This window comes from Chiloscyllium punctatum, chromosome 41 (assembly GCF_047496795.1).
Source record: "Chiloscyllium punctatum isolate Juve2018m chromosome 41, sChiPun1.3, whole genome shotgun sequence".
Lineage (NCBI taxonomy): Eukaryota > Metazoa > Chordata > Chondrichthyes > Orectolobiformes > Hemiscylliidae > Chiloscyllium > Chiloscyllium punctatum.
The window spans coordinates 12,492,158-12,510,220 of record NC_092779.1 but is presented as its reverse complement, the minus strand read 5'-3'; the positions used below and the strand labels follow the sequence as shown (position 1 = coordinate 12,510,220).

General features: G+C 40.4%; 1 protein-coding gene across 4 annotated transcripts in view; it reads left to right on the top strand.

Annotated features, from left to right (window-relative positions):
• The window catches only part of clec3ba (C-type lectin domain family 3, member Ba), a 52,690-nt gene that overhangs the window by 5,312 nt on the left and 29,315 nt on the right, over positions 1 to 18,063 (top strand). For 3 of the 4 annotated variants that reach the window (XM_072560379.1, XM_072560381.1, XM_072560382.1), the window contains exons 2-7: positions 3,927 to 4,028; positions 9,047 to 9,141; positions 10,792 to 10,957; positions 13,816 to 13,886; positions 15,717 to 15,840; positions 17,551 to 17,706. In XM_072560379.1, coding sequence (XP_072416480.1) covers positions 3,927 to 4,028; positions 9,047 to 9,141; positions 10,792 to 10,957; positions 13,816 to 13,886; positions 15,717 to 15,840; positions 17,551 to 17,706 — 714 coding nt within the window. Of the gene's footprint in view, positions 1 to 3,926; positions 4,029 to 5,416; positions 5,551 to 9,046; positions 9,142 to 10,791; positions 10,958 to 13,815; positions 13,887 to 15,716; positions 15,841 to 17,550; positions 17,707 to 18,063 lie in introns of those variants that run through there. The other variant, XM_072560380.1, reaches the window with a different exon arrangement.

The following is an 18,063-nucleotide window of genomic DNA, read 5'->3' as shown; positions in this document are numbered from 1 at the left end:
GTAAAATGAAATAGATTTGTTCATGCAAATGTTGGTTGCTGAGCAGGAGAGACAGGATAAGCTATCTTAAGGACTTTGGAGAGACATTGAACGTGGTCAGTTTTGAGAAGATTTGTAGCTCACGTTGAGGTTTTGGATGCAGGTTTGTTCGCTGAGCTGAAATTTCCTGACGTTTCGTTACCCTACTGGGTAACATCTTCAGTGAGCCTCAGGCAAAGCAATGCTGAAGATTCCTGCTTTCTATTTATATGTTTGGATTCTTTGGGTTGGTGATGTTATTTCCTGTGGTGAAGTCACTTCCTGCTCCTTTTCTAAGGGGGTGGTAGATGGGGTCGAACTTGATGTGTTTGTTGATAGAGCTCCGGTTGGAATGCCATGCTTCTAGGAATTCTCGTGCGTGTCTTTGTTTGGCTTGTCTGAGGATAGATGTGTTGTACCTGTCGAAGTGGTGTCCTTCCTTATCTGTATGTATCTTGACAAACAGGCAGAAAACTAGCCACCAGGATACATGAATACCAATTAGCCACAAAATGACATGACCCTCTCTCACTAGTATCCTTACATACAGATAAGGAAGGACCCCACTTGGACTCAGCGAGCAAGCCTACATCTAGACATTGGACATTTCCAGTAGGAAGGAAAGACTGTAAGAGGAGCAGTAATCTGCCATGGGTGTCGAACTAAATAAAGCAGGCTATCAAAGTAAAAGAGAAGGCATACAAAGTGGCCAAAAACAGCAGGAATGTAGAAGATTGGGAAAACTTTAAAGGTCAACAGAAAGCTTCAAAAATGAGATATAAAGAAAAGTAAAATAGAGTATGAGAAAAAAACTAAGAATATAGAGATAGACAGCAAAAGTTTCTATAAATATGTAAGACGAAGAAGAGTGGCTAAAGTAAATGTTGGTCCTTCAGGTGATGAGAAGGGACATTTGTGGAATATGATGAAATGGATGAAGCATCGAACAGGCACTTTGCATCAGTCTTCACAGTGGAGGATATTAATAACATGCCAATAAGTGACAAAGAGATTAAGGTAGATGAGGACCCCCTGGAAACAATTATTATGGAAGAGCTAGTGTTGGATAAGCTAATAGATCTAAGAATAGATAAGTCTCCTGGCCTGGATAGAATACATCCCAGGGTACTAAAAGAGATGACAGGAGAAATAGCAGGTTCACTGGCAGTAATTTTCCAAAATTCCCTGAACCCTAGGGCAGTCCCAGCAGGTTGGAATATAGCAAGTGTGACACCACTGTTGAAAAAGGGAAGTCGACAAGAGATGGGGAATTTTGCACCAGTGAGTTTAACCAATGTGGAAGACGCTTGAGTCTGTTATCAAGGAAGAAATAGCAGGACATCTCAAAAGAAATTGTCCCATTGTACGGAAGCAGCGTGAGTTCATGAAGGGCAGGTCGTGCTTCACAAATCATTTGGAATTCTATGACGACATTTCAAACAAGGTGCATAATGGGGACTCAGTGGATGCGGTGTACCTAGATTTCCAAAAGGCCCTTGACAAGGTGCCGCACATGGGGCTACTGCATAATATAAGGATGCATGGTTTAGGGGTAGAATATTAGCGTGGATAGGTTGACAGACAGGAAGCAAAGAGTGGGGATAAATGAGTGCTATTCTGGCTGGCAATCAGTGACTAGTGGTGTGACTAAGGGATTGCTGTTGGGATCACAATTATTTACAATTTGTATAGATAATTTGGAGTTTGGGACCACGTGGTGGAGCAGGCTCAAAGGGCTGGAAGGCCGACTCGTTTATGCAAACGATTTCCTGATTCCATGATTCCCCAAGACAGTGTAGGTGTGATATGTTCTAACTTCAGGGCGACCCTGTAAACTGCTTCTGGCTCTGCTACTTCCCCAGACAATGGAGATGTGAAATGCTTCATTATTGGGGGATGATTGTGTAAACAAATTTGATTGGCTGGGGGATGGCTGTGAAAGCATTTTTTGAATGGAAGGGATTGAATGAGAGTTTAATTTGATAATAGCAGTAGAGTAGTAGAAAATGACTGGCCAGAAGAAGTGAGTCATCCACATTTCTGCATGAATGTTGTCCCCACCCACTTCCAAAGTATTCTGCATCTGGAAAAAGATAGTACAGTTTAACCCTTTAACATTACATTAGCGTCCAGGGAGAGAGTACAACTTAATCTTTTAACATTACAACGGTAAAGTCGACATAGTACCAGAGGACCCTGGAGTTGCTCTCTTACCAGAGAGAGAGAGAGACAACGGATAGTGGTTTAAATGTTGAGTGTGTGGAAAAGCACAGCAGGTTAGGCAGCATCTGACGAGCAGGAAAATTGACATTTTGGGCTGGAGCCCTTCATCAGGAAGGGATGTGGAAGGACTCTGGCTTGAAACTTTGATTTTGCTGCTCCTCGGATGCTGCCTAGCCTGTTGTGCTTTTCCAGCTCTGATCAACTCTGATCTGCAGACCTAACTGTCTCCTACCTGATACTGAGTGTTACTGTGCCTTTGAGAGGAGACATTGAGAAGGTTGGACCTTCATGGTGATCTCCGGTAGGACCTGCAATGTTGACTTCACTTTTGCATTGCATACCAATCCTCCAGCCAACTGGATGGCAGCTAATCAACCCCCTGCAGGGCTAATAGAAGTATAGTTGTTGTATTGGTCAGCACCAAGGAAGCAGAGAGTGCGTACAAAGGTGACAGTTTCTGGTTAGCAGGCACTGAATAGTCAAATACCTTAAAAGTCAGTTATTGTGCTTCTGCTATTTATAATCTACATTCAAGACTTTGAAGAGCCAAGGTAATCTATGTATATTTATAGATTATTCAAAGTTAGGGGGAAAGGTAAGTGTGGGGAGGTCACTGAGGCATAAAAAGACATAGACAGGTTTAGTGAGAGGGTACCAAGTTAACAGGCAGTTTATAAAGAAAGCAAGTGTGAAGTAATACACTTTTTGGTAAGAAGGGTAGAAAAACAGAACATTTTAAAAAAATTGTCAAACTTCTTTGTTGATATGTTAAAAAAACTGACTTGGGTGTGCTTGTGCAAGATATACAGAAAGTTAGTATGCAAATCCAGCAAGCAATTAGGAAGGCCAAAGGCATATTGGCTTTTATTTTGCAAGGAGATTAGAGTAATTGAACATGCAAGTCTTGTCATAGTTATAAGGGGCTTTGGTGTGACCCCAACTGAGTGTGCAGTTTTAGTCTCTGCATTTAAGAAAAAGTATGTTTGCATTGAGTTAGTAAAGCTCAGGTTTGTTAAATTAATCCCTGGAGTGATGGGTTTGACTATGATGAGAATCTGATGAAATTAGATCTCTGGAGTTTAGAAGAACTGGAGGTTATCTCATTGAAATGTGTAAGATTCTAAAGATGCATTTTGGGTGGAGACTGAGTGGTTGTTTCCATTGATTGGGCAATCTACAGCACAGGCGCAGTCTCAGGATAAAGACTCTATCTTTTAGGACCAAGATAAAAAAAATTCTTTAGTCAAAGGGTGGTAAATCTTCTAAATTCTCTTTCCCAGAGTTTTTGGACAGTTACTATTGCTCATCAAAAGATTCTGTTTCAGAATTGAATTAACTCTTGTATCTTTCTCCACAGATACTGCCTGACCTGCTGAGTTCCTCCAGCATTATCTGTTTGTATTTCTGATTTCAGATAAAACATCTGCAATATTTTGCTTTTATTTGAGGGTTTTGGGGCATGGTGGCAAAAGTGGAGTCGAACCCCAAGATCAGTTATGATCACATTGAATTCTGGAGCAGACTCAACTAGCTTTATAGTCTACTTCGGATCCTATCTCTTTATAGAAGCATTGTCCCTTTTGTTTCTGCAATATATAACATATATGTATATAATTTCTATAATATGATTTTCTGCAGTTGGGAACTGATGTTTTAAGTGACTTTCTCCAATCTCCATTCTTCAGGATGATCTACGAATTGACGGTCGTGGGTGTGAAGATTATAGACACACTGAGATAGAAACAGATGTTGTGTCAAACACAAGTGGATCTGCTAGAGTGAAAATTGTAAGTACTAAGCAGTGCTGCCTTTATTCTAAATTGAAAAATTTATCACAACACTTGATTTGAATATCAACTGTGATTCTTTGATAGTGGTGGAAGAGACAGAATTGTCACCTGGATGTTTCAAACTCTCACCAGAATGTATGTTCATAAAAAGTATCACTTAGAACATTACAGCGCAATACAGGCCCTACCGCCCTCGATGTTGCAAACCTACACTATTTCATTATCATCCATATATTTATCCAATGGCCAGTTAAATGCCCTTAAAGTTGGCAAGTGTACTACTGTTGCAGACAGGGCATTCCACACCCTTACTACTCTTTGAGTAAAGAACCTACTTCTGATACCTGTCCTGTATCTATCATCCCTCAATTTAAAACTATGTCTCCTTGTGCGAGCCATCCAAGGAAAAAGGCTCTCACTGTCCCACCCTATTTAATCTTCTGATCATCTTCTATTTCAAGTCCCTCCGTCTTTCCTCATAAGACCTTCCCTTTATATCAGGCAACATTCTGGTAAATCTCCTCTGCGTCCTTTCCAATGCTTCCATATTCTTCCTATAGTGTGGCGACCAGAACTGTACACGCTAGTCCAAGTGCAGCCGTGTCAGAGTTTTATACTGCTGCAGCTTGACCTCATGGCTCCGAAATTCAATCCCTCTACCCAAAAAATCTAATACACCGTATGCATTCTTAACAACCCTATCAACCTGGGTGGCAGTTTTTGGGGATCTGTGCCCATGGACACACAGATCTCTCTGCTCATCTACACTACCAAGAATCTTACCATTAGCCTGGTACTCTATTCCTGTTGCTCCTTCCAAAGTGAATCACCTCGCATTTTTCTGCATTAAATTCCATTTGTCACCTCTCAGCCCAGCTCTGCAGCTTATCTATGTCCCTCTCTAACCTACAACATCCTTCCACACTTCTCACAACTCCACCAACTTTAGTGTCTTCCGCAAATTTACTAACCCATCCTTTTACACTGTCATCCAGGTCATTTATAAAACAGCAGTGGCTCCATAACAGATCCTTAAAGTACTCCACTAGCAATTGGTCTCCAGGATGAACATTTTTCCAACAACCACCACCCTTTGTCTTCTTACAGTTTCTGATCCAAACCACGAAGTCATGATCAATCCCATGCCTTCATATTTTCTACAATAGCATATCATACCTTGTCAAATGCTTTACTGAAATTCATATACACCATATCAACCGCTTTATACTCCTCCACCTGTTTGGTCACCTCAAAGAACTTTTGTGAGCTACGACCTTCCCTTCACAAAACTGTGTTGACTATCCCAAATCAACTTGTTCCTTTCTGGATGTTTATAAATCCTGTCTCTTATAATCCTCATCTGAACTGTAATGTCTGCTTCCTAGTGGGTTCCCTTGACTTCATGGTCACTTGCCTCTTCACTGTGAAAGATGAAAATCTGACTCTTGGCTTGATTCAGAGACTGTGCCAAAAGAAGTCTGGGCCAGAGGAAACTTTCCAACAAATCTGTGAATTGGTGGTGAGTTGAAAATGTGGAGATAATCCGTTTGCCCACTGTTTATCCCAACATACTTTCAAATTAAAACAGTTGGCATTTCTAGAGGATTGGCAGGCTAAGATTAACAACAGCTCGGTTTGACAGGCCAAAATGTGTGCATTGAAGAGACAGTAGATACTGACAGATATAGAGTTTGTCACAGATCTGCCATAATTTCATTGAATAATGAAGCAGGTTTGAGGGCTGAATGGCCTACTTCTGTTCCTGTGAGAGTCATGAATGCTAGTTCCTTTTCCAAGATAAAAAGCTAATAGAGACATCATCATCAACTTCTTATTCAAGCAGGACTTTGCTGAAATACACTTGGACGATCAATAAGGTTTTTTTAGACGATTATTGTTGTGGAAATTAGGTTCTGGTGGCAGAGTGGTCTAGGTGCATTTTTCATCTAGCGAATTGTCTCCAATTGGTTGTATCATCAGAGGAAGCAATGTTTTCTCATTAATAGTACATAATACACAGGTGGTGGAACACTGCCTGCTGGGAACCATTGAAGGAGGCACCTAATTTCTCTATTTGGCATCTCAGGTAGCTTTTCAAAAGATAATCAGCCAGACATCCCATTGAAATCTTTCCCTGTTGTATGAAAGTTGTCGTATTGGACCACTGAAACAGAGGTGACTCAGTTTGCTCGCCACACCACTTTGAAGGCCAATGATGCAGATTCCCTCCAGCACAGGAATCATATAACACCACATCTTACCTCTTATTGCAGTTTTCAGAGAATATGTTAAAAGAATCAAGATATTGGCACAATGTAATTTCACTTGTTTGAAGAGTTGGTGCAAGTAGGGAGTCAAATGACGACCTCCTACTCTGCAACCATTGGGTGATTCTGTGTTGAAGGAGCCAGAAGGATGATGTGACACAAATTCTTCTGTGTTGCAGACCAATTTGCCATATGGTACTGTTGTCCTGTTTTCCCCCCCTCAGTTGAAGCAAAATGCTCAGAGCCACAGTATAGTTTTACCTCCTTCATCTTTATTCCAGGCCCTGGAGGGAGAGTGAATGTTCACCCATGTGCACAGAGACATGAGTTCTCAGTCTTCACTCAAACAGCAGTTTCTTAATGAATTATAGCGTCATTTTACAGGGAGAAACATCCAGATAAGGCAAAGTACATGTAGATTGGGTTACTGTTCTAATCAGCGAGTGTCAATAGTAAAGATTAAGCCATCTGCTGTTACACAATGAATGTTCTTAACCTTAACTGGCTTCACATAATGAATACTTTTCACCTTATTAATCTGACCTTACATACTGAATGCTTCCAATAATGTTAAATGGCTCGACATAATGAATACTTTTCCACCTTGTTAACCCATTACCCTTGCCTTCAGCACCCCATTGTTAACTGCAAGTTCTTAGTTGATCTGAGTCATGCTTAGCTGAACCTTTTGTTTCACAAAACTCAAAACGTAACTCTTTCCCTACCTGCTCATTCCCTATACATATTCTCAGTACTATGTTCCTTGTATGAGTGCAGTAACCTCCATGTTCACACCTGACAACAACTGTTGTCTTTAACTGGAAGCTGAAGGAAATCATAGTAAAGTATAACTAAAGTGACCAGTGTTTTCTGGGCAGTCACAATGCCACCCTGAATGTAGCCAATTAAAATGGTTACTTTATTCAGGCACAACAGTGAAGCTAGATCTAACCTGGTGCTACTCCAGAGTAGCTTTCCTGCATTCAATTGCATTCAAGCTTCAAACAACAGCTCAATCTGTAGTAAGTATGTCTTGCAAGTCCTCATCTTGCTATGAACAAAATTTGAATTTGTCTGTGTTGTATGCTGTAGATTTGATTTTCAACATAAGTATTACTTTTTGAGAGCAAGAATGAAGGAAGTATTGAGGCTTGTTGGTTGCCATCAGATGCAAGAGAAAAAAGCACCACAATTTTCAAGGTCCATATTCTTCAGAGGAAGAGACTGGGCTGATTCAAAGGCATTTTTCAATTTCAGAAATCTGCTGTTATGCTTTCGATGTTAGAATTAAAGTATTTATCGTGTCTAATGCTGTTTAGATATTGCAAGCTTCATTTATGTTCTGACAAGATATGTTTCACAAGATATTGATAAAACTTTGAAGTTTGGAAATCTGCAAGGGACCAAGTTTAACAGCCTGTCAACACAATGAATATGCTTCTGTATCTATTGTTTATCCAACATCACATGCAGGCGCTTGGTATAATTGTTCCTTTAAGAAAACGCAGTCAAGATGTTCCCTCTGCATCACGAAACATGTGATGTTGGAATGGGTCCAGTTCTGCCAGGCTGTTGCTGAAGGTGCCAACCATAGTCTGTTACCAACATCCACCTCGCACTCTGAGTTTACTTGGTCAGCAATGCTCTGAGCTTTGATGCAATTCATTGCTTTGGAGAGTAGTTTTTTTAAGCTGGGCCAGGGTGAAACATTAAAATGATGCTTCACTTGAAAAGACTATTCAGCCGATTGTGTTTGTGCTGGGGATGCCATTCTGCGCTTGCTCAGATTCTAGTTTTGTACTGGTTTATTCATTAGTCGCTGCATTTCAAAGTGTAGTACACTGGACATTTTACAGACACTGTAATAGGAAAGATTTGTTTAGGAATGTGAATGTTATTGGAAAATAGATAGTGCAAGTTATCTGTCAAGGCTGGCACCTTTCTTGCCTTTCCAGAATGTCTGTGTGAAGGTAGATCAGGTAAGTAGCTGCAATAATGCCCAAACTGTTAGGCAGAGCTCATCAAGTAGAATCCCATCGCAATCAAGGAGGTTTGGAGTAGTAGGAAATGATTGCTAACTTTAAGAGGGGAGTTAGTGTAAAGTCTCGGAGTGTCTGACTTTCAGTTTTCTTGAAACCAGCCTTTGGCATTCTGAATCGGAGTTGCAAGCTAAGCTACCATTTGGCAAAAATGGCATTTTTATATCGATGGATTGAGGCAAAATTGGGGTCAAGGAATGCTGTAGTGATGGAAATAAGCCACTTTTAAAGATGGCTTCAAGTTTATTTCAGGATGAAAGAGAACACTGCTTTTAACCATTTCAGGGTTGGGAAGGCTGCCAACCTCTAGGACTAGCGCTGGAGGGTTTATTTTTGGAAAGAGCTATCTAGCATGCTTTCGGTCGTGCCGTTGTAAATCAGGGAAGGGTTTGTACCATCTATAACCCAATGTAACTAAAATGTATTATAGCATGCATGGTAGTCACCACTGGAGGCGTCAGTGCCAGCGATGCACTTAAGGCAATTAAAGATATCGGGTACGATGTTCCTTCAGTCCACCACCAGTATTGATGCTGGTACATACAATAGCAAGGTTAACTGGAGTGGGTTGAATTGAGCAATATGCATGTTAGTCACATTGATTTAATTGTTAAAAGACTGAGGGAAATGCTTCGTGTTACTGTACTGTTCAAAGTTCTTTTTTTTTAAGAGAAGTAAAAAATGTATTTTGGTATTTACTTTTTCACAGGGTCACACAGATATTCTCGTAGGTGTTAAAGCTGAAATGGGCACGCCTAAACTGGAGAGACCATACGAAGGCTTTTTGGAATTCTTTGTGGACTGGTAAGATGCTTGTCAAATGACAGACCTCAAGGCAAGCTCCACATTAATCCACTTAATTAATAAGGATCTGTCTGAAAAGATGTGAAGATCATGACAGGCATAAAAAAAATTCCTCGTCTCTGTACCTCTGGACATGACAATTTGAATACAGGCCTGATAGGCCTCCCATCTCTCACCATCTGTGAACTTGTGGCTAAAATAAAACCTGCTCATTCCCAAGTCTCATATCAAGTCCCCTTTCCCATCATCTCTCTGCATATTGAGCCTATTGGCTGTTGGCTAAACAATAGTTTACTTTTAAAATTCTCATCCTGTTTTCTAATTCATCCATTGCCTTATACGTTCATATGATATAGGAGCAGAATTAGGCCACTCAGCCCATTGAATCTGCTCTGCCATTCAATCACCCCCATTTTCCTGCCTTCACTCCATATTTGTTCAACCCATTACAAATTAAAATTGTCTAACTCCTCCTTAAATTTACTCACTGTCCCAGCATCCACCACAGTTTGGGGTCGGGAATTCCACCGATTCACAACCCTCTGGGAGAAGTAGTTTCTCCTCAACTCCTATATTTTAAATTTGCTGCCCCTTTACCCTAATGGCCTTGCCCCATCCTATCTCTGTAATGTTCTCAGTTCCACATTCTGAGATAACTGTACACCTAAAATTAGGCCTCTGAAGTGTCGTCAGTTTTAATTGCCCTGCTGTTGATGTTCATGCCTTAATTTGGGGCCTGGGTCCCAAGCCCAATTCTTACCTAAATCTAAATTCTTACCTTACCTATCTTTTAAAATGTCTTTTAAAAACGTACTTTTTAGGATATAGGCCAGTCCTAATTGGATTATGATTGTCCCTAAACTATGTGGTTTGCAAGGCCGTTTCAAAAGACAGCCAAGAGTCAATCACCTTACTGTGGGCCTGGAATCACATGTATTCATCAGGTAAGCCTAACATATATCCTTTCCTCAAGGATATTAGCAAGCCAGGTGGGTCTCTACAACTATTGATCACTGTCATGATCCGATTCAGGGTTATTAACTGAATTTGAATCTCGCCAGTTCCTGTGGTGGGATTTGAACCTATGTCCCCAAACCAATCATCTGAGCATATGGTTTACTTGTCCAGTGACGTTACCACCATTACCTTTTCTACCTCTACAACCAATCTTTTGGCCCTTATATGTGCAACGGTCTCAAATATTCCTACAGAGCACCTTTTTATATAGCTCCTAAGTCGTTAGCAAGCGATTAATGGGCTTAACAACCACCTGATGAAGGAACAACGCTCTGAAAGTTAGTGATTCCAATTAAACCTGTTGGACTATACATGGTGTTGTGTGATTTTTAACTTTGCACACTCCAGTTCAACACCTGGCACCTCCAAATCATTACATTACATAGTGCACTGAACATGCATGTACGTGAATTGTACTTCTATGAATAATCCACTGGATGGTGATAGTGGAGTGCTTTCTAATGTTGATTGATTTCATTTAATATGTGAGACTGAAATGAGGGCTGGGATCAGCTGGAATTTTTCTCTACCTATTTGAAGTCAAAGCGTTGACTTATAAATCAAAATGCAATATTTTCATCATATCTGAACACAATATTAGTGAGTTATTTTAAATATGATTTTGTTCACTAGCTCTGCCAATGCAACCCCTGAGTTTGAAGGGCGAGGAGGAGAAGATCTGGGCACAGAAATCGCCAACACCCTGTACAGAGTGTTTGATAACACCAGTACCTTGGAGTTGAAGACACTGTGCATTACTCCCAGAGAACACTGCTGGATTCTGTATGTAGATGTACTGGTAGGTTTTCTTCAGAAAGCAGAAAGTTGGAGTCATAAATTTAGAAAAATTAAAACAGATATGTTTATGTAATGTCAGATTTGGGATTTAAAGACAGTAGTTCAATGCAGGAAAGGAACACTAATTCAGCTTGCCAGGAATTGAAGAGTTTGATATTGACCTTGGCTTTATTTTATTTATTTTAATTGATTTAACTGATTTATTTTAATGGGGTGACATCTGTCATGCAAAGTGAGACAGCACTGAAATTAGACTGTCCGATTGCTGCACACTCTGGGAAAGTATGGCACAGCTGTTGAATGATGCAAGATCTCATTTGGGCACATTTGATCAAAGTCCTGTCTCAAAGCAGCCACACAGCCAATGCATCAAATTGCCTGACTTGGTCAAACACAATGGGTTCAGCAAGAAAGCTGAAGAAGAACGGGAATGATTTGCTGCTAGCCCTGACTCCCTGGGTCAATTTGTGTGTTCCCATGGTGACTGATGCTACCAAACAAAATTAGCAATTTCAGCTAAATGTTTCTATCCCAGGGAAAAAAAACACTTTCTCACAAAGAACCATGGACACCCAGTCAGTGAATTGATTCTGCATATAACGTACGTATCACTATTCTAACCATCAAGTTGTCATGTCCAACCAGTAACATTAACTTTCTGTAGGAATATTGAATAAAAGGATAAAAAGTTGTTAACAAATGTCAACATCTTTAAAACGTGTGGGTTATTTCCATGGACAAAGCCTGACCATTAACATACTGAGAGTTACTATTGATCAAAAACTAAAACAGTCCTGTAAATTCTACGGCCACAAGAGTAGGTCAGAGGCTAGGATTGCTGCCTCATGTAGCTCACCTCCTGACTCCCAAAACCATTTTCCATTGGCAAGTCATCTGAGGAGTGTGATGGTATACTGTCTCCATGAGTGCCTCCAGCAACACTCAAGAAGCTTAACCCCATCCAAAACAAAGCCGTCAGTTTAATCTGCAATTCATCTCCTTCCTTATCAACTCACTTCCTCCACCATGACACCAAGAAGCAATAGAGTGCCTTCTACAACTTGTCAAGGCTGTTTAGATAGCACCCTGCAAAACTGTGACCATACCATCTAGAAGAATAAAGGCATCAGATGCATGGGAACACCACCTGAGAGTTTCCCTCTAGGCCTTATGCCATCCAGACTTGGAACTATACCACTATTCTCTCAACATCACTGGAACTCCCTCCGTAACAGCATTGTGGGTAGATCCACATCCAAAAATCTGCAACAATTCAGGAATCTGGTCTACCAGCACCTTTCAAGGCAATTCGGAATTGGCAAGAAATACTGGCCTAGCCAGCGATACTTATTTCCCAATCAATAAGAGTAAGAGTAATAAAAAGATGGATTACTGGGCTAATGGTAGACTACTTGGTAGTGTGGAAGAGCAGAGGGATCTTGGTGTCCATGTACACAGATCTCTGAAAGTTGCCACCCAGGTAAATAGTGCAGTGAAGAAGGCATATGGCGTACTGGCTTTTATTGGTAGAGGAATTGAGTTCCAGAGTCCTGAGGTCATGCTGCAGTTGTATAAGACTCTGGTGCGGCCGCATCTGGAGGATTGTGTGCAGTTTTGGTCGCCATACTACAGGAAGGATGTGGAGGCACTGGAACGGGTGCAGAGGAGGTTTACCAGGATGTTGCCTGGTATGGTAGGAAGATCCTATGAGGAAAGGCTGAGGCACTTGGGGTTGTTTTCATTGGAGAAAAGAAGGTTTAGGGGTGATTTGATAGAGGTGTACAAGATGATTAGGGGGTTAGATAGGGTTGACAGTGAGAACCTTTTTCCACGTATGGAGTCAGCTATGACAAGGGGGCATAGCTTTAAATTAAGGGGGGGTAGATATAGGACTGATGTTAGGGGTAGGTTCTTCACTCAGCGAATCGTAAGTTCATGGAATGCCCTGCCAGTAGCAGTAGTGGACTCTCCCTCTTTATGGGTATTTAAGTGGGCATTGGATAGGTATATGGAGGATAGTGGGTTAGTGTAGGTTAGGTGGGCTTTGATCGGCGCAACATCGAGGGCCGAAGGGCCTGTACTGCGCTGTATTCTTCTATGTTCTATGTTCTAATAATGTGAAAAGATGAGAATGGTAAGAATTAGATGCTTATCTCAGGATGAGATGTTCAGAATCCATACACACCGTCATTGGGCTGAACTTGATGACAGTGATTCATGTATAGTAGTACATATGTGAATTAGAAACATTTTTTGGGCATGCAAAATTGTGTCAAATTTCCAAGTTTTTATATATTAAAATGTACTACGAGACAATTTTTTTTTCCTGTAGATACAGAACTTGGAGAGCAATCGTTTTAGTCTGAAAATTTTGGTCTTTGTTCTTGCATTATTTTGTTTGATCATTTTAACTTTTTCTTCAATAAATGTATATGAAAGTATAGTCTTTATTTCTGCAGTGGATTATGGATTAGTGACAAGTAAATGATGTTTTGTGCATGATCAAAACATTCATATGGTTAGTGTGGCTAGCTATTATAGCTACAAAGCTTGGGTATTCTAGTGTGTATTCACATTTGTCCAGTTTCAATTCATTGACAGCTATGGTTGTGTTGTGTGCACTTCTCCTAATCTGTTCTGTCCTGCTTTAGGTCAATTTGTGCAATGCAGTAACCTTTTGCATGTTTTTCACGTGTTTCCCCAACAAAGGACAATATGCTCAATAAGACTTGTTCTCTCCCCTCTGCCCCTCCTTTACAATCTGACTATGTGTTTTACACAACCTTCCCAAGAGTACATTTTGAAAAGGCTAGGCCATAATATACAACTTTTGTTAACTTGAAGTTGTCTGTTTTTCAGTTGTTGGAGTGTGGTGGAAACCTTTTTGATGCAATCTCTCTAGCAGTCAAAGCAGCACTTCATAACACTAGGTAAGAGTTGGATTCATGTGTTTTGTGTCCTGGGCAACATTCCCTTTAAGCTACTAGGCCACACAGCTGCTCATAGGCCTGTGCAGCAGCAGAAATAAATTGGAGGAAAGATATATCTCAGGGGCACTGCCAAAAGTAATTTAGATCACCAGTTATTATTAAACATAGTACCACTTGCACTGAATGAACTGTGTGAATTTTGTTGTATTTTTGGAACGTATGCTATGCCCCTTTTAATAACATGTAGGATATGATCATGCAAATGGTATCTTCAGCCTTTTGGCGACAAAAAGCACTGGGGGGTTTTGCTTTAGGAAAGATGTGAATGGTGCATTAGAGAGAGTGAAGAAGAGATTTGTAAGAATCTTATAAAGTTAGACTGGGGGTGTTGGGACTTGTTTCATTGGAAAGAAAAGTCATGAGTGGGTTGGACAGAGTAGACAAGGACAAACTGTTCCCTTACATAAAAGCATCAACAACGAGAGGGCACAGATATAATTTGCAAAAGATGCAAGTGTAATGTAGGAAGAAAACATTTTCATCCAAAGGATATGGGCTAAATGCTGGCAAATAGGACTAGATTAATTTAGGATGTCTGGCTCATCATAGACGAGTTGGACTGAAGGGTGTGTTTCTATGCTGTACATCTCTATGATCCTCCAACAAGCAGTTAGGGTCTGGATCTCGCTATCTGGTCGTGTGGTTGAGCAAGGTTCAGTTGAGGTATTCAGGATGATTATTTATGTAGGATCAATATTCAGCATTATGGGTTTAAGGCAGACAACTAGCACTGAGTCGTTACACTCATTCAAAGAGTTGCTGCAGACACTGGGCTGAATGACCATTTGGTGCATCATACTTCTGTGATACTGCATGAGCACCAGAATCATTAACTATATAAGAACATTCATCAAGGGCAGCATACCAATCCTTAATCCCATGTCCAGGTTGTCGCTCTGTTTATACCTGCAAGGTAATGGTGTCACATAAGCAGTTGGGATTATATTAACATTTACACTATCAATCCTGACCACTGACTGAATTGATTAATCTTTTTATACCAAATCATAAGAACTTGACTCATAAGCCAAGGGTTGGTTGTTTACTCTCTCTCCGATTTACCTTCTCAAGATGACCCACTGTACTTTCCTTCCTTGTGTGTTTAGCACATTTTCTCTGATATAGCAGTATTTATGAACTGGCAACACTTAAAATAGTAGCCGTCAAACTTTAAAGTGTCGGTTGCTACTTATTTGTATTTTTTGGATTGCAAAAACAGTTCAGGTGTGCCTCAGGAATGCAACATCAACTTGCTGACTATAAACTTACAAGACTTAACATCACTATGAACTAGTGGCATTCATTTAGGATTAGATTTCAAGATTGTTAATGAATTAACAGTGTTAAATATCCAGTCTGTTGGATGGCTTGAAATTAAATACTTGTAGTTAGAAATGTCTCCAGAACTTCATCGATATTGTGCTTAAGAGCTGCTGTGGCTGAATTTGTAGCTTTGTCTTTCTCTGAAAGCTTTGAGATAATTTGCTGAAATGCTAGAGTAATGAACATCCATATGGAAACCCAATAACCATTCCCCCTGGATTCCGGACTCCTGGTTACATGTTGGTAGTGCTTCCTGAGCCAAACATGTGTCTGTCTGTTATATTTGTGTGTGCTCTAACATCTCTCAATTTTTCTATTGTTTATCATTTTACAAAATAACTCCTGTAGGTACTCATGCAGAGAAGTTGGCTGAAAGACCACTTCTTTACAAAGAGGAGATAAAGTTCAACGTAACCATTTTCACTTTATTTTCTCCATCTTTTCAAGAATTCCAAAAGTCCGAGTGCTCGAAGATGATGAGGGTGCCAAGGAAATTGAGCTCTCTGATGATCCATATGACTGCATTCGACTCAATGTGGAAAATGTACCTTGCATAGTCACTTTAAGCAAAGTAAGATAAACCTACTTCTATGTACAAATATCTTGCACAAAGCCTTTTAAGTAAATGACCTCTTACTAATTGCATATAAAATTGGTATTGAAATACAGCTATTATCTTCATGTTTAAGTTATGTAATTAAAACTGTATTACAACCAACTTCTAAAGAAACATTTGATTAAAAATTGACTTCTCAAAAGATTACTCATTCAATGGATAGCAGTTTTTTTTAAAACCTAGGTGCTCTGTGGAAGGTATTGTGCAGGGACTGATTTCCACTAGTTCCTGTAGCTTTTTTCAAAAAAGGATTCTCCCTTTAAAAGGTAAATGGTGAGGATAATTAATGAGGATTTGTTTGAAAGATTTTGAGAATGAAAGTGAATGGTCTTCTGGCTATTTAAAAGCCTTTGAATGGTCAGGTAATGCAGGACAACATAAAGGTGAGCAGGTAAGTGCCACAAGAAGGAATCAGTTGAGGTGTTCAAGAGGGTATTGGATGATTATTTGGATAGAAACGGTGTGCACAGATATGGGGCAAAAGCTGGAAATTGGGATGAGGGAAAAGAATCATGCAGGCATGCTGGGCTGAATGGCCTCTTACTGCACCATAATAATTGTGTGAAAATTGAATGAGCAGATGTGCTTGTTCCATCTTTCAGTGAGATTAATATAAGCTGTAATGTTGAGTTGATCTGTCACTTTGTTATTAACCCCTTTAAATACCCCTTTTCGTTTTTATCAGGCCTCTGCCAAAACCAATCCAATTAGAAGTTGATTAGAGGCCATTGTATAGCGTATCTGTTAAGTAGAATGCGACCTCTATGAACAGAGGTGATAAAAGTGTGCCTGCCCATTAGTATCAAGAAATATTAGGAACATTTTCAAGCCTGTGTCTGAAATACCACAGACATGAAAAGCTACCCGATGTCTTTAGCACTCAGAACCCAACTTTACACTTTGCTAACACTGCTTCACTTAGCAACACTTGTTGACCAAAGAAATTTCCATGCCAGCATTTAATTTTCAGTGCTGAAGACATTTAGGAAGATTAAGTTCTAAACTTCCTTTACCCAGAAAAGGCTGCATCGAAATGGTCTTGCCCTAATCTGAAGTATGTTTCCTTGTATTTTTTTCAAAATATTTTGTGTTAAGAGATTGCCATGTTTTCTGCTGACATAGTTTGATACACAGCATAATATTTACAGAACAAATCATCTATATTGATTCAGTGTTGTGCATTAAAGTGAGAGATACTACTCTGTATGACAGCAGAGAAGAGGCCCAGGCTTCTTGAAGCATTCAGCTGTCAGCACTGAGGTACGAGAGAGCCATTGCTGCATCGGAACTGTCAGCCCCAAATTTCAGTCGGTGTTCCCACTGGAGGTCATTATCCACGGTACTTGCCAAATTGTATTAGGTCATCAAAGATAGCAACAGGGATAGACCATGTAGCCTGCTTTGCTATTCAATATGATCATGGTTTCCAAACCCTGACTACCTTACTAGCCAAACCTATTCATTAACTGAGCAACTGGAACCCTCTGAGCTATAGAATTCCCAAGATGCACAATCCTGTGAGTGAAGACCTTTCTCCTCATCTTTGTCCACAACAGGCAACACTTATCCTGAGGTTGTGACCCTTTCTCTTAGACTCTCCAGCTAGCGGAGGCAGCCACTCCATATTGCGCTAAACATATCACTGCTGTTGCTTGCTTTCCATAGATCGGTCACAGGCACGTAGTTGATGCCACTTCGCAGGAGGAAGCGTGCTGCATGGCCAGCCTGTTGGTTTCCGTCACCAGCAAAGGGACCAGCACTTGCTTCAGGAAAGTTGGAGGAGGCAGTTTGGATCCAGAAAGTATCTTTGAAATGTTAGAGGTATGAATCAAGACGTTAATTAAATGCTTGGGTTTGGGGTCAGTTGCCTTAACAAACCAAAGGATGAAAGTAGTTTTGGGCTTTGACCTTGCTGTGCAGTTTGATTGTTGTCAGCTAATTAAGCTTTGTTTGAGCATAAAGGCGAACAAAATCACTCCTATTGGCTTCCACTATATCACCATTTGTCCTTTCCTAAATGAAAGGATGATTGGTTGACCATCAGGACAGCTCAATTATTTGCTACGTGGTGTGCAAGTATATTACAGGTAGAAATGTCTGCACATGGGTGGCACGGTGGCACAGTGGTTAGCACTGCTGCCTCACAGCGCTGGAGACCCGGGTTCAATTCCCGCCTCA